The 17,513-nt window shown below is 36.4% G+C and overlaps 1 protein-coding gene across 4 annotated transcripts; it reads right to left on the bottom strand.

The window, feature by feature from the left end:
- Positions 1-286: 286 nt before the first annotated feature.
- On the bottom strand, positions 287-16,350 carry trappc13 (trafficking protein particle complex 13). 4 transcript variants are annotated; one of them, XM_036594762.1, is made up of 13 exons: positions 16,244-16,328; positions 13,842-13,910; positions 12,844-12,943; positions 10,787-10,871; positions 10,274-10,401; positions 9,013-9,085; positions 8,525-8,569; positions 6,199-6,216; positions 4,406-4,539; positions 3,976-4,174; positions 3,302-3,402; positions 3,068-3,215; positions 287-1,405 (listed from the first exon to the last, which is right to left on the bottom strand). In XM_036594762.1, the coding sequence occupies exons 1-13, from the start codon at positions 16,287-16,289 to the stop codon at positions 1,298-1,300; spliced, it is 1,254 nt and encodes a 417-aa protein (XP_036450655.1). In that variant the 5' UTR covers positions 16,290-16,328; the 3' UTR covers positions 287-1,297. The 4 variants fall into 4 exon arrangements, with proteins under 4 accessions (XP_036450655.1, XP_036450658.1, XP_036450657.1 ...); XM_036594763.1 differs by having other exon boundaries at positions 289-1,405; positions 3,976-4,177; positions 16,244-16,350; XM_036594765.1 differs by lacking the exon at positions 6,199-6,216 and having other exon boundaries at positions 16,244-16,350.
- Between the last annotated feature and the right edge of the window lie 1,163 nt (positions 16,351-17,513).

The following is a 17,513-nucleotide window of genomic DNA, read 5'->3' as shown; positions in this document are numbered from 1 at the left end:
AGTTGAGGTTCAAGCGAGTTGCAAGATGTGCAGTTTAGTTTCATGTAGGTTTCAAGCAACTGAAGTTGCATGAAAGTTTCACCATGTAAAGCCAGCCTAAGTCTACAGTCTCTGTAACATGAGTCGCACTGGATAAGAACATCTGCCAAATGATGAAAGGATAAAGAAAGGTTGGATTATATTCATGTAAAAATTAATAACTAGTACATAAAACCACTAGTGAACATCACAAAGACAATAAAAATATGAGAAAAGTGAAGAATGTGGGCCCTTTAAAGTGCTGCATCTAATAGAAACCATTCTAGACCATTCTAGTGGAAAGTGGAGTAGTGTGAGATTTTTGAGTGTGAGAATCTCATATAGTGTGCAAGGAGCTAAACCATCTTTAAACTAACGGTACTCAGAGAGAACTACCATCCAACACAGCAGACTGGTGATCTTTCGTGCTTCTCTATATCTGTGCGTAGACTTATGTGCCAGTCCTCTGCTCTTTTCATGATGACGCCTGGCAATGGCACATCAGGGTCGAGTGCGTTTCAGTTCCATTTTAACTTCAAATGATTCATTATTGATTTTGTGCCTATCGATTATTTATCTTTGGGTCGTAGTCCTTGATAAACGAGGAATTTTAACATATTAAGTGATGCGTTTTACTGCACTTTATGTTCATTTTAGGAACAAATGAAACATTTTGTGAATGATTTAAAAGAAACCTGTTTACGTATGTGACTTTAGCTTCACTGTACTTCCACTAGTTGTTTATTTATTCTACGAGGGTACAAATGTTGTTGCCAGAATGAGCATAACGTCTCAGCCTAATTTATTTTTGCATGCTCCATAATCTGATATTTGTAGTCAGACATGTAATTTAAGCTTCAGAGAATATGCGTGTAAACACAGAGCTCTTTAATGTTTTGTCTGAAGAAAAAAAAAATTAACAGGCAAATAAACGTGTCTTGAAATCGCTCATGACTAAGCATGCTTTCTTCAGTGTGAACCAAGTGACCAAGAACCATTAAACGATACACAGGAGTGTTTTACGTAATATCGAGCTCCTTCCCTCTCGTAAGCCACACGTATATTACAGCACATACAGAAATGTGTTATTTCTTCACTTTACTTACAGAAGCCTAAAGTTTTAAGTTAGCTCTTTTATTCACATGTAAAGACACTTAAAATCAAGATAAGGGCTTTAAAAATAACATTCTAAAACATGATCACTTCATAGTGTAAAAAGTGGTAAGAGGGCACACAGAAGTTGGTCCTTTGAGATAATAGCATAGTGCAGAGAGAAGCCTCAGCTTTCTGGGCTCAGGTACGGACACACCACACACACCTGCGCGATGTCATCATACTCGTATGTTCTTTTCAGAAAGGTATCGGTGAGCCTCAGTCCAGATATACTCTGAAATAAAAGCAGAATATACACTTTAATACAATACAGTACAGCACAAAAATCAGACAACCCTTTATTTATTTAATTTCCAGTTAAAATGACCATCACGTACAAGCTGTTCATTTTCAGCTTCAGGAAAATAAGAAGAAAATGTATTTCACAATAAATTACATAGCAGCCTCATCTAAATATAATATCAAGGTTTCAGTATTTAGTGTGTCCAACCTTTACCTTTATTACAACTTCTGTTATCAGGAGACCTGCTTTCAGTTTTTCAAGGAAATCTGAAGGGATATTGCTCTACATCTCCATTGTTCTTCAGGTTCAGTCTAAGATTTTGGTTGCACTTTCTGCTTCTCATGATGCAAGCAATTCAAGCAGTCAGTGATGCTGAGGTCTGGACTCTGAGGTGGTCAGTTCATTGTTCTGAGAACACCAGCAGCTTCTTAGTTTGATTTGCAAAAGTTATACTTTTTCTGACTATTTCCTTTTCTCAGTAAGGGCTTTCTTGACAGCTACACATCCTTTCAGATCCACAGTATCTTTTCAATAAAATACTGGCTCCTGAACCCAAACAGTGCACAATGTCTCTAACTAACAGGCAACTGGGATTCAGACACGTGTACAAAACTTACATGATGCACTATACAGAAAAAAGAGAGCCACTTAAGATTCAGCCTGGGTGTGGGGCTGATTAAGGCAGATGTGACTAAAAAATGGACACGAAGCATTTACAATTGTACAGTGAATCATATAGTAAGTACATTCATTCAAAGCCTGTGATATTCATGTTTGGTTGTTTTGCCTGGTAGTTATCTTCATGCTATAGCAAATTAGTAAGAAACGCTGTTCCTTTCAGACCCACGGTGTTGAGTTGTCTTCTCACAGTGGAAGGATGGACAGAAACACCTGTGGATTCTTTCAGATCTGAAGCAGCTTGATTTTGTCCCTTAAAGATGAAATCTTTAAGTACTGTTTATCTGATGGTGACAGTGTTTGTGGTCTACCAGATCTTGCATGGTTATTAGGAATCCCATTTTCTCTCACTTTTAATTGTTTTTTGATTTCCAGTTTTTCCCACTTATTTTTGACTTTCTTAGTTTTCTAATCTGGTTTCCTCTTATATCTAATCACCTCAGAAAAATGAATAACTTGTACTTAAAATTAAATAAATTATGTGTGGTCTCTTTTGGACTTCGGAACAGTACTGCATGGTTACAGATTTACCCTTCAGAAGTTATAGCTACCATAAGCGGCAGTGATGGCATAATTTAAAATAAATGATTTCTCTAAGAAAGAAAAACAGCACAATTCTGTCAGAAGTTTAAATCAGTATCACATTTGTATTTCTAAGTAGAAGAACTACTTTATTACGATTTCAATTTGACTAAGGTATGGTTGTGTGTACAGAAAAGAAAATTCCTCCTTTTGTTGCCATTTTTTGTTATATTTTTGAACACAAAGAAATGGAAGTCACATACTGTTGAATCTGTTGATACAAAATGTAAACTGAATGCAAAGTAATTCATGTGTTATCATAATTTAAATTAATTATGTGAACACATTTGAATACTAGAGCAAAACTGCAGCAATAAATCTACACTTTTTAGGCCTGAATACAAGCATTCTTTCTTCTACAGACAGATCTTTTATATTATAAGAACATCTTACCTGTAAGCCCTGGACAGAGGACAGGAGTTTGAGGGGGATGGAGAGTGAGGCACTGGGGCTCAGTTTGCCCAGCTGTCTTCCTGAAACACCACACCAGTGAACTGACCTGGTGTTGCACATCTCCAGCAGCAGGTCCATGGTCCGCTCACTGGAAAACACACAGCAGGTTTACTCATGTTCATGCTTAACACTGTAAAGCTGTAAAATGTCAGAGGGAAATTAAAATGCTCTTACCTGCAGTTAGTGATTTTACAGGTAATGTCAAAAGGTTCCTCGAGGTTTACCGTGTCTGGAATGAGCTCGAGAGAGAGCCGTACGTCCCCATAACCGGGAGCCTGGGGTAGGAAACAGATGAATAAGAGTAATATTTCTGTACATACTGGCAATAAATAAAGGGTGCAAACACGGTCCAGGTTCTTCCCGGATGTGTATTAACAACCTTTACAGTATGGCAACATTTCACAATGAATGGTCCAAAAGAAATAGTCCAAAATTACTTGCAATACAATCTTGTTGCATTAACATACTTTAAGGTAAGAGCAAGACTTTCATGTTACAATTTGGGATATAAAAGGTTTTGTAATGACAGCAACAAATACTGTAAGAGCATGATGTTTTGGTTCAGTTAATTGCATTGCATGACTACAAAAGCATTTTGAGCCATTTGACAAATTTGGAAAAAAAAAGATAAATTAAAAAAATATATTCAAAATGGTTTAGGATAACAATAAGAAAAAATTATGCTTTTATAAATTTACATTCACAATAACAAAATTTACATTTTTTCCATTCTGTTCAGGTTATTCGGTTAACACTCTCCATCTAAAATTTAAGATAGCGTTGTTGATCATATATGCTGTAGTCACATTTGGACATTGACATAAAAACTATCAATCTTTCAGCCCTACCATTCTCTGCAGCTGGCTCGTCTGTAACCGGCCTCTCTCCCCAAGGTTGGTCTTCCACACAATGTCCAGTTTGCCTATTACTGTCACCCCTTTAATGACCCCAGCTTTCTCCGCAAACTCCGGCTTGGGCTTCAGACAGTAGAGGTACTGCCGCGTGTCCATCGGCTGCAGATACGACATCTTCCCAAAGGTTGATTCACTGCTGCCAGAAAAAAAACAGAATGTTTGAATTTTAAGAATATCAATAAACAAATACTAATTATGTAAAAATAATAATAATCTACACAAGAACAGAATTTTTCTTGAAAATCTAAACATTCCACAGCTGGTACACATCTAGATTAATACTGCAAAATTTCTCTATATCCATTCCTAAATAAAATGAATGATGCTCAATAAACCTGTGTGTAGTATGCAGTAAAGACTTTACCTCTCCTTTCCGGAGGCCACTGTGTTTAGTTCGGTGACATTGTACATCAAGGAGGGTTCCAGAGACACTTTCTCCATGAACATGGGTGATGTGGTGATGTTCTGAATCTGGGCCTCCAGGAAAACCTCATCTGTCTGCAGGAGTTAGAACTCATCTTAGCTGATTTGGAGTACTGTGCAACACAGGGACATTTTTAGCCATTTTATTTGGCCTTTTGCGGATCTTGAATGTCAGACAGTATTGTGATTGGGCTGTGGGGCACTGTGTTCATGTGGGTTATGTAAAAAGACCATAAAGTGAAATTTAAGCCCCACAGAGAAAAACAGGCAACACATCTGAAGGCCAAAACAGCCTGTACACAACATCTGTGTGACAGGGAGACGGACATGTGCATTAATAGAAATGCAAGTCTCAATTTAGACATTTTAAGAGATCAAACTTGAGATCCAGGGCCAAATAAAGCAGCTGAAGCCCTGTTAATGTCAGAGAGGTGGATTAGTATGAACTGCTCTGGACAGGCATTACCAGCTGAGGTTAGTTCATGCCTGCGATCTGGAGATGAACGAAGAAAAATCAAACCTTTAAGAGAATTTTTGTTATTATTTCAGCATAAAGCTCAATTTCAGGCCAAGCACAATCAACCAGTGAGGAGGAAAAAAATCCTGAATCTTATCAAATGTTTCCTGTAGTACAGAGTCAACAATGCTGTTCTTGTTTTTTTTCTTAAATCTGTGTTAATGTGAATTAACCAGGGACGCATTGATGCAGGAAATGTTGGCTGATGCGAATATCCAATAATTTTCATGTACATATCTGGCGATACAGATACATAAACATTTAAAGACTGTAGAAATTAAAAATAGATCAACCTGTTTTATCATTATAGAGAAAAAATATACTTTCTTTCCTATAGGGTTACAAATGCAGTGAAATTAATAGTATGCAGATATTTTAGTGCAGTAACCCAGCATCACCTAAACATTCAGCTCCTTAAATGTCTCTGAATACCTGTTTGAATTATCAGTCAAATCTAACCATCGGCCTTTGTGAAATCGTGGTTATATTACATGTTTTGTGGAAATACGTTAGCACATCCTCTACAGAAAATAAACTTAAATATGGATTTTTTCTGTACATTTTATTGTACGATTTCTATTTTTGCAGAGTTTAACATAACAGAAAAACTAAATATATAAAGTACGCCATAACTTTTGCACAGACCACATTTTATGTTTCATTTTTTCCCCAATATGTTCAATTGAGCAAAAAACAGTAATTATGCATTAAACTGTGCAGACGTGTGTTCTCTGTAGAGAAGGTGTTAACATTTCACTTAGAAAATCAACAAAGCATGTTATTTGACCAGGGGTCCCCAAACTTTTGCATACAATTTTTAAGTAAATGATTCTCCCAATCGACCAAAATTAAGCGATGCGCAGTATGAATATTCACCACCTCCCCACAAACACTGCTGCACTGATTTCGCTGCACACACAGTCCAGTTTAGCTGTTCACCCAGTTCAGCTGATTTAGTTCTGTAGCCACTCGATTGCATTTAAAAGATGAGACAGCAGCAGAGCAGAAGCACAGAGGTGGAAAAAGGGAAAACAACAAAAAGGCTTTTAAAAACTGTGTCTAAGCTCCTCTCTCTTTACTCTGACTTTGCTTTCTTCGCATTCTGACATTATTTTTATTGTTTTCCCTTTGCTTGTTTTATTGGCTCCACAGAGGAAACAAGGAAAGAAATTAAGCTGCAAAAAAAAGAACTTTGCAATGAGAAGAGAAGCAATTACCACAGAACTGAGGTCACTCTAATGGAGAAAATAAAACACAATTATTAGAAATGTGAGGGTTACATGCAGAAGAAAATGCAAATGTCATAAATGTCAAGCATGGTACATATTTATATAGCAATAAAAATACTGCTTAAATAAAAACAAAAAATAATGCTAAGATACCAGGCGCCTGTCTCACAAAGCATGTTCAGCTGTTTGGGTTCCAACTAAGTTTTAGCTTCTCAAAACCAGTGCAACACAGTTAACTCATTTAATAAGGCAGTTAATAACTTTTTCTGTCAAATTTAGATATTCAGCTTTCAATTAAATCTTGTGTGCAGGCACATGAAGGTATGATGTTTACAATAAACAGCCAATTACGTAAAACATCAGGAGGCGTTGAGCGGCTAACTTTTCAAGAAATTATACAACTTGAAAATGAAGGAAGTAAATCTATTATTTGTTAATGAAGTTGCTTTTGCATATATTATTGCTCTTTATGTTTTCGTATGTACAGTACTGTCCAGACTTTCATTTATCTAATTTCCAGACTTTCATTTATCTAATTCCCAGTCAAAACAGCCTCAGCATCAGAAAAAAAAACATACACTACTACTAAATGGTACAAATTTTTCAGTATTTAGTGTGTCCACTCTGCCTTTCTTACAACTTCCATTCTTTTCAGGAGACTCACTATCAGTTTTTCAAAGAAATCTGCAGGGACATTTTTCAACACCTCCAAAGTTCAGTCTTAGGTTGGTAATCCAAATAAAAAAATGATCAAAACTTTATTCCACATCGCAGATGTCCAGTTTTGGTCCTCTAGTGAAAATTTTCTTTTCTCAGTTTTCTTTTCTCACTGAGGGCCTCTGAACAGCTACACAACCTTTCAGACTCATGTGTCTTCTCACAGTGGAAAGAAGGACAGAAACACCTGTAGATTTTTTCAGATCTGAAGTGTTTAAGATGAAAGCTTTAAGTACTGTTTATCTGGTGGGCACAGTTTTGGAGGTCTACCAGGTCTTATGTGGTTGTTAGGAATCTCATTTATAACTATGTAACTCCCACTTATTTTCTTCTGACTTTTCCCTTCTCTGTGCCAGTGGTTTATCTTGTATGCCATTTCCTCAGAAATGTCTCCCTTAGCCATTTTAAATGCACATGAAAAAGAAACTTCATGGCAGCTGAGGTGAGTTTGGGTAGTCTCTTTGAAGGTGAATATAACGTCAGTGAGAGATTTTGTTGGGAGGACACAGCTGTAACTGATTGGCTTTAAGATTGGAAGGAAGGAAGAGTAAAAGAGGTAAGTAGTGAGCACAAACGTGAAGAGTGGACAAATTAAATACGTACAGATTTGACATACTTGTACTTTATGGCTGTTTATAACTGAAAAAAAAACAAATGAAAGACTGGTCTCTGATTTTTGCACAGTACAGTATATGGTATGATTTTGTGTTCCACCACTGGAAAACTGAAAAAAGCCACAATTGGTTGTTGTGCTATTTGTCTTTCAGTCTTTTAACTTTACACGTACTATAAAACAAACAGCTGATGACTTTAATGAAATGTAAATGGAACGGGTCCATCTCTACCAGAACCTCAGCCCTGATTAGTCAGAAGCTTGGCCTTGAATGGTCCAAGAGCTGTTTACAATCCATAATCCTGCACTTAACCTGACCCAGAGCAAGTGTGCAGCATAAACTGCCATAGAAATGTAGCCCGATAATAAGTTATACACTGCAATGAGACAGAAAGTACAGGGTTAGATGGACCTAAGCTTAAAGTTAGCTGGCTAAGCAAGAAACCCTGCTTCGTGAGACAGTGAAATGGACCCACAAATATAATGGATAATAAACTAAAATGAAAATTCTATGAGCACAGCTGAGTAAATGCAGGTTAAATGGTGTGACCACAGAAAAGAAAATGAAGAATATGTGGACACGTGCAGAAATGCTACTAAAAGCAATTAAAATAGTTTTCCATGAACACTTTTTGTTTAGCACTTCTTCATAGTCGTGAGCAAAAGTTTAACAGCCCTGGTCAAATTACATTTTGTTGTTTTTCTAAAACAAAAACAACACATCAACAAACCTAAATATGGCATTTTGCTGATAATTTAGTTCATAATTTCTATTTATTTGTTGAGTTTAACACTGAAGAAAAAACATATAAAGTGTGCCATAACTTTTGCAAAGGGCACATTTTATGTTTTATTTTTTCTCTGTTGAGGATGCATTCACTTATTTTCACTTAGAAAATCAACAAAAATCATTTGACCAGAGGCACCAAAACTTTTGCATAAGAATGTATTACTAAACAGATTGAGAAACACATAAAAACTTACCTCAGCATTGTAGAATTTGGTCTTCACATCTAGAGGCTTGAGAACCTGATTTAGAATAGAATTCAAACTGAAATGTGAGCTGATGTCTGAATGTTCCTCTTTAGAATGCATTTAAACACATACAACAAAACAGCCACTCAGTAAATACGCCACAATACAAGTTTCAGTCTATTTCGTCCAACTGTCAGAGACCGGAGCCTTACAAAGTGTGCCTGATCTGATCCAACGGTCTTTGGTTTTGTGAAGCACTAAAATGTGAAGTGCTAGTGTTAATTACGTCCTGCTCTGACAACACTCTGTGACATTGTTTGAGAGTGACGGCTCTGGACGGACATCTACGCCTTCCACCACAACTTCCTCAGTGCAATATGACAGATGGCACAATGGCAGCTGACATGAAGACATAGTCCACTGTAATGCCCAACACGGCATTTCTCTTTTTACATCAAAACAAGAAATGTTAAAGAAGGAGTGAGATTTGCACGTACCTGAAATTTGAAAAACTTCCTAAAGTAAAGTTTGTCTCCAGACTGAGTGGTGTAGCTGACAGCACAAACCAGGCTGGAAAACACAAGGTTCTTAGTGAATATCAGCATTTTAGTGTGTATACAAGTTTTACTAATTAAAGAGATCTTTTATATGTCTGTTAGATTTTAGTATGGAGGCCTCCAAATAACCCATCCTGTGCTACCTATTGCTGCTTTTGGTTCTAGGTAGGACAGTCACAATTATACTCCATGAAACTCAATACTTTGATTGTAAAAATATAATTTGCATTAAAATAGAAATTCTCAATGAATTAACACTAACTATTTGGCAGTTTTCATGATGTTAATGCATATAGATTATCTTACTGCTCTTTCTTACAGTTAAAAACAGTAAAGTATTTTGAAATCTTTGAAAGGCTATGCAGGGTTTTTCATTGTTCTGTTAAGTTTGTTTTTATTGTTTGGCCTTTTTTAAAGCTCTGATTACTCAATTCATGGTCAAAGTAATCAGTATATTACCCAAATAAGATAAGAAAGCTTTAGCAATCTGTCACATGAATACATAGATACACAGCCTGATACTTAAAATACAAAACACTTACAGCAGCAATGCACATAGACTGGGGGGGTTATTTATTATGTCCTTGCTGACTAATTGTTACTAATTACTAATATAATAAATGTTGACACCACAAGTTTCAACCCTATCTTAACCCTAAGGGGTTAATTTTTCAGTCCCAGATTAGTTAAATCCTAAAGTAAAAAGGGCTTTCAGTGTGGGTCTCAATTTAGTCTTAGACTAGGCTTAAACCATATCTGGAAAACTGGCCACAGAAGTTGCACTTATTACGTATTGCATTAGTGTTTGTAAGAAGAAGAGAAAAAAAAATAATGTGTGTGTGTGTGTGTGTGTGTGTGTGTGTATATATATATATACACACATACATATATATATATATAATATATATATATATATATATATATATATATATATATATATATATATATATATATATATATATATAGATCTCGAAACTGTCTGCATAGAATGTAAATCAAACATAATTTGCAAAAAACTGTCATTAATTATGTAACTATGTAATATCCTTTAAATAATATAGTAAAATGACCATAATATCTGTAGACTTCTACAGCTAGATCTAAAACTGTACAGTAGGAGAAGCATCCCAGTTAGGTTTATTACTTAGAAAATTATTAGTTATACAGGTTTATTACTACCTATTACTTCAACTTGTCTTACATGTGTGTTCCGATCTCTTTGACTTCATGGTGGATGACGTCATCGATGCAGCACTCTGGTTTGAGTTCTGCTACGGCTGAGTTTGATGCAGACAGGTTTAACCTCTGAGAGCTGGTCTGCAGGTCAGCCTGTACAGAGCAAAACCCAAACAACAGCATACAATGAAACTTTAATGCAACTTTAGTTGCTTGAAACCTACATGAAACTAAATTGTACTTGAGTTGAATAATGTAAAGCATCCTGCAACTCATTTGAAACTCAGCCGCAACAGTTGCAAGCATCTCAACTTTAATTAGTGGACAAGAAAATAAATCAGAAGATGGTTATAAGTTGAAAAGGAGACCTCCCTAACTGACCAAGGTTGGTAGTTTTTCATCTTGTCCATTTCCTGAGCCATGACAACAAACGTGAGTTGTGTATTTTTAATGTACTGCAAGGCATATTGCAATTAGTCTGTAGCAATATAGTCACTGGTATGTTGTCCATATTGTGCAGGAATGGCTGAATGAATACCTTTACTAGGATATCTTTGACCACTTGGTTGCTGTCATTGTGCACACTGATGTAACTTGAGAAGGTCTCGCCAAGGAAAATATTCCTGTGCAGGAGAAAGTGAGAGAGCACACACTGGATTATTAGGTCACTTTGAGGCTCAGAAATAGATGCTGCAGACAAGAACAGCTTCTCAATATAAGGACAGACTTAAAGGGCCGGGTTACCAGATAGATGAAGCCTATAAGAAGGACAGAACACCTACATGGCCTGGTGACAAGGAAAGTCAGACGTGGAAGAAACTGCCTCACACTGAAAACAATATCCCACAGATCTGACCAAGAACAAGTGCCTGAGATTACATTTTGGACAAAACCTCTTGTTATTCTATTGTGGAAATCACGCACTGCACTGCTGCTTCTATTGTTGTAAATGAGTTTGAAGAATCTTCTCATAACGTAGAGGTTTTATGAAGAACCTTTACATTCGTAAAGAATCTTACATTATACGAAGGTTCTTAAACCTTCGAAAGGTTCTTCACACTCACCAATCTCTTTTTAAAAAGACAGTTCTTTAGGGAACCAAAACTGATAGACTGCACTCTTAAAAACAAGTAATCCTAATGAAAAATTATTAAAGGGAAAACAACTTTATACTGTCGACACATTTGGGCGTCACGGAACATTCAAAATTAAAATGTTACTTATTGCATTACTTATTCATCTGAATATAAAGTCATCTGCCTGGTTTAGGACCAATTATTTAGTCAATCACATTGAGCTCAAACAAACTTAAACCTTCATTTTTATCCTTTTACTTTTTTTTAATTTGAACACTTTAGTAACCCTTTGCATTGTGTTAAAATTTCATGACAGACCAGCAGAAACCTATTTGGAAAAAAATTCTTGTTAATTTCTGCTACAAGTTAAGAATGATCTTCCTTCTCCTGTAAAGTTACCATTTTGGAGATAAAAGGTTTTGTTCTGACAGCAACAACATGTTACTACTTACAGTTTCTTGCTTTAACATGAGCTACACTGGTTAATTTGAGTTAAAAGCTGGCAACTTCAGATCTAGGAATATTCTGCATTTGCATCATGGAAGCCTAGTAATAATATCAAATAGCTTACTGTGATTGTTATATTTGGATGTTATTTGGTACTTATGTATATTGGTACATTTAGGTTGTATCATGTCTAAGTCAACACAAACAATGCATTATGGTTACATTAACACTTTTGTTCAATGCGACTTACATTAATACTACAGTAACAGCTACACTGTAGTAAATATGTAACTCAGGGGCAAAACAGCAGTAGCCATCAGCAAACCCCCTAACCTCCAGAGCAAGAACACATTTTTTTTTCTTACAAGTGAGCTCTCATCAATGAGTGTGTTTACATGCACTTAATAATCTGATAACTGCAGAAAATCAGATTTTGTCAGTAATCTGATCAACGCATTTATATGTACTGGAGTAATCAGATAATGGGAAACTCCGGGTCTACATGATTCAGGCAGTAATCGGATTTCTGCTTTGCAACCAGCCAATAAAGTCACAGAAGAAGACGTCACGTAAACGTAATGTAAAACTTCATTCCGCTGCTTTTTTTTTTAAGTCACTTTTGCACCACTTTACCTGGAAATACGTACATACATCATTTAGAACATAAAGAATGCCTAAATCCTTCACTTTGTCAAGAACGTAGTTTGCTATGCGTCGCTCCAAAAGTGTTTTGCTGCGTCTCGCAGCAACGCTGCTTGCTCATTTCTGGTACCGCTGTCTGTTTTCGAACATGCGCAGACTGAGAAATCCTAAAGAAATCAGAGTAAGAGTACACATGCGCTGAGAAATCTGATTACTGAGCTAAAATCCAGCTCTCTTTATTGGACTTCTTAATCTAATTTCTAGATTCCCTCGGATCTAAGAAATCGGAGTACGCCGCTTATATGACCATTTGAATAATGGGATAACTGCAGAAATCCGATTATGATCGGATTATGAAGTGCATGTAAGCGCCCTCAATCCACATTATCTTGGTATAATGTCTAAATAAACATGCGCAGAATCTTTTTACCCAAAATTCTGTGGTAGCGTGAGCATCTCCCCAAGCATCAAGGTCTCTGCCCCTTTAATAGTAGACGGATCCTCCCTCATAAGTCGTCCAAATAAATCACCTGTAGACATACAGTACACGAAATATTCTAGAGCCAAAAGAATACACTTACAACAGAGGCCAAATATTTAACGTAAGTGAAAACTGATTAAAGATTTTTAACAGTGATTTAAGTAGGCCAGAATCAGAATGATTTATGTTCGTGGAAAAATATGTTGCTCTCTACATTTAGAGAACCTGATCTTTGATCAAAGGCCAGCTTTGCAGAGTTCTGCCCAATGAGTGACAGGCTGACACAGTTAAACTGTATAGCATTACACAGTCATCTGATATGATGTCAAAGGCAAGGCCTAGACAAATTACAACTGGTATATATTATAGTACACATCTAGCTGGAGTCTGCAATAACTAAATTAAAGAAAACAGGAGAAGGCATAGCATGAGACAAGGCTGGCTTCAGACCTACTCCGTTCACTTTATCTTTCCACTATCATGTTCTCCTCATTCATCTTGATTTATAGCAGAATATGCTCCACTTTCATTTTGCCCCCCATATAAATAGAGGACCTACGAAGAAGTGTCATAATGACATATGCCTCTGGAATGGTGCCGTTAATGGCCGAATATCGAGTTTCAGAGCTGCTGGACTGTGGCACAAGGGAAAACAAACATTATAAATTCTTGTTGGGTCTGCAGGTTATATTCTGGGCCAGAGTCATACCAGGGATTTCATTCCAATTTTACTAACAGGCTTTCAAAGAAGTTAATTGCGGGCGTCAAAGTGAAACTGCAAATAGCACCACCAGTGACACAGCTGTCTTGCTTAATTACAGGCATTATGAGTTTGCATCTCACTTACTACATACATAACTATTATTTCAATGACAAAAGCAGTCACAGAGATTTGTTGAACTATATAGTATTATTAAATATAAAACAATATTAGTCAGTTTTTTTACCTGGAAGGTCTCTGTCTTCACAGGTCACCGGCATGTTGGTGAACAGTGTGGGTTTTGTCAGTCGCATCACTGGGGGAAAAACATGAGTTCATGTTAATACATGAACAGAGATTATTGAAATCAACTTTATGAAATTGTGCTGACTTTTGTTGCTATGAACTGGGTATCATTCAGTGATTCCTCAATGATAGTTATTTTTGATATCTGGTCCATATCCTACATTTTTCTAGCATTTTGCATTTCCCCTAAAGCCCACTTAGGATATTTGTGTGGTTGTATGTACCAAAAAAAGAGAAATTAAATTAATTAATTAAATTAATAAATACTAGATAAATTATTAAACTAGCTGTTTTGTAAATGGCCTCTGTTCTGACTGCCTGCCCTGTATTGTGACTCAAAGAAAGCAGTTGGGACAGAAACGCTTCTTATAAGATCAGCATGAATGGGCAGAGATGAACTGCATTAGGCTGAATTGGCAGGTATATGCAAATGTTTTAATTTTTATGACATTACCACAATATTAAACTGAGAATGGGTTTAGCTTCCTTATGGACTGAATTGCTGACAACCACAATCAAGAAGTGCAGAAAACCCTCCTTACAACTTAAGTGTAAAATGGGCAGTGCTAAACTGCTGTAGGCTGAAGTGTAGGATTTATGTAAACAAGTTTGTTTTCATAACATCACATTCAAAACAGGCTGGTTTTTGCAGCTTTGTTTCCATTTATAAACTGTGTACATTAGGGAGTGAACCCATTAATAACTTGCATACGGGATGTAATTTGGACAGCCAATCAGCAGTCTAGATTTTGGAATAAGCATGCTTACTGGCTGACTGATGTTGATAAGTTTGACTAGCTAGGTACTGAAGTTTGGTACTGAATGACATGGAACTTTTCAATACTCTGTATTATTGAAGTAATTCTGTTTATGCCATAAAAGTACTGATTTGTGATATCCAGCCCTAATTTGGATCACATGGAGGCATTAAAAGCCCAATAGACTGTAGAATCACACATTTAGTCACTTCACTCGTTAGCTACAAAACTCTGAATACAAAAACTTTTATTGAACACTTCACAGGTTGCACTTTACTAATGATCTAATCTATTTAAACAGGTCTAAGTATGTTTTTTGTTATGAAACATGCAGTCAGTCAGTGTTCTTTAAGTACTGATGAGATCCTCAGAAAAGCATGACAAAATTATCACAACAGCAATAAATATCATCACACCCACTCCTAGAGTTGAGTCTAACAAACTTGAGTTCCTATGCTGATACGTGCTGAGAGATGAGATGAAAGAGAAGTAATGTTACACATATTATTAAGCTTGATGCAATTACTGATTCTGAGGTCAAGATTTGATTTGAATTGCGATTTTTTATGTGTTAAAAAATGAGTGTATATAACACAGACTGGTAAGGCTCAGAAAAATACTACTTTTGTTTCAAAATAAAAAACTACATAGTAGCATTTCCTAGTGCAAAACAAACATATAAGATTTTCTGTCTCAGTTTTTGATGCTCAACAATTGAAATGTCAATACGTATGTGTGCAATTACAAGACCCATTTCTCACATTCCTCTACATTTTATTGGGTACCTTTAAGTCCCTGTAAGACATTTTTTGTGGTTTTATAAACCAAACAGTAAATTCACATTTATGTGACCATTTTACAACCTCTCTGTATCCTTTAGAATTAATTACATTGTTTTTGTGACATCACATGAACAATTCATTCAAAACGGGCTATTTTTTCCGCTTAGTTTCCATATATTGACTGTCTGGAGTGGGGAGTGAACTGTGTTTTGAAAATTTCACAGTGTTCACACAGTATAACAAACTCTTATTTAAAAAACAAGAAAATCAGGTTTTCCAGGATATGGACCCTTTAAAGTAAAAGCAAAACATACGCTGAGTCTGACACTGAGCATTAATAACAACTAAGCTATAGCTGTATTTCAACGAGGTTCAAGTTAGCTTCTTGTTCAAATTTTCCCGTTCCACCTTAAATGGTGCAGCAGTTACATTCTGGCGCCTGAGGCGTTATAATGATAACTGCTGCACCATTTAAGGTGGAACGGGAAAATTCGAAGAAGAAGCTGACGGATAGGAAGCCAACTTCAGCTTCACTGTTTTTTGTTTTTAAACGGTTTTGAGTTTCGATACTGTATTAAATATGTAAACCGTGAAATACACAGAGAAATGCCTAATTGTGAGCAGATATCAGAGAAAGCAGCGGAGCAGTCAGTGAGGCTCTCCTGTCGCTGACAGACAGACAGACAGACAGACTGCGGCCGCTGTGTCGAGCTACAGGAGCTACGCTGCGGCAGTAAACAGTGCAGCGTTATACAGATGCAGCAGGAGTGATAAATGAAGCAGACTGAGAGCTGAAACTGTACCTTTTAGAGCCAGAAGGTGCTCCTGTTTAGCCTGATTAACATCCATTTTGTGTTATGGTAAACCCGACTGAACTTTCGCCTGCATCAGCTGATGACGGAAACCAGAGAGGGACAAAAGGCGTTTTCATCAACGCAGCAAAGGAGGCCAGGCAGAGACAATAAACCTGTACATTAATGTTATTAACATGTTGTCGAAATGTTTGTAGAAAAAAATACAAGCATACGAATACATATATTAATAAATTATTAATTATGATATATGAACATACACCGATCAGCCATGACATTAAAACAACCCCATGTTTCTACACTTACATCCTATATATGTATACATATATGTGTGTGTGTGTGTGTATCTCTCTCTCTCTCTCTCTCTCTCTCTCTCTCTCTACGTATATATGTATGCTCAAACAATCCAAGCAGTCTGTTTCAGGCTAGATTTATTCATATATATTATTATATGTGTGTGCGTGATAGAAAAATCAAAGAAACCATTCAAAGTTTCCGTTGGTTTCTGGTGGCGTCCAGTACTCAGTAATGGTATTCTGTGTTTTCTTGATGGGTTGATATCACAGTGTAAAGGACTCTAACAGGTGTTCTGATTCCAAATGCATTTGATGGCTTCCTAATGGGATCTGAAAGTGTCCTGCATGACACTAGTGGTCTCTAACGGTAACCATTAAGCCATTTCCCATTAGAAAGCAAAACTATCAGGTTTTAATCCTAATGGTTCTAATGGTCTTTTTTCAGCAAGGATCAGTTATCATTATTATAGCTAACTGGTGCAACGTGTTCTGGTGCGAAAGCGTCTTCTTTCACTTGAGATTTACGTTTTTGTACACCTTGACAGCATGAACATTTCATTATATTTCATACGAATTCACTTTTTCCAGAAGATGATTTAACAGATGCTTCATTGTAAAACAAGCTGGAAAGGGTCCTAAAATACGTTTGGATCTTAGATAACATCAATCTAGATTTATGTATGTAATTTACCGGGAGGACACATTGTCATTACAATTATATAGTTTATTTGAATGAAATTAGGAAAACTATGAATATAAGTAAAGATATTTAAACGCGTTTTGACCAGAGCTGCTGCAAAAGTGTCATATTTGAGCAGCGGTGACATTAAACCGATGGAAACAGCTGATGGATGCGTCTATTGTTTGTGTAGGGGGATTAAATGATTTTTGTACTAAGTATATGTGTAATTACAGAATCAGCAATGTAAATCACACAAATATATTGCAATACAAGAGCAAAGTGT

The sequence above is a fragment of the Colossoma macropomum genome, unplaced genomic scaffold (genome assembly GCF_904425465.1).
Source record: "Colossoma macropomum unplaced genomic scaffold, Colossoma_macropomum, whole genome shotgun sequence".
Lineage (NCBI taxonomy): Eukaryota > Metazoa > Chordata > Actinopteri > Characiformes > Serrasalmidae > Colossoma > Colossoma macropomum.
This window is presented reverse-complemented; position numbering and strand designations above follow the sequence as displayed.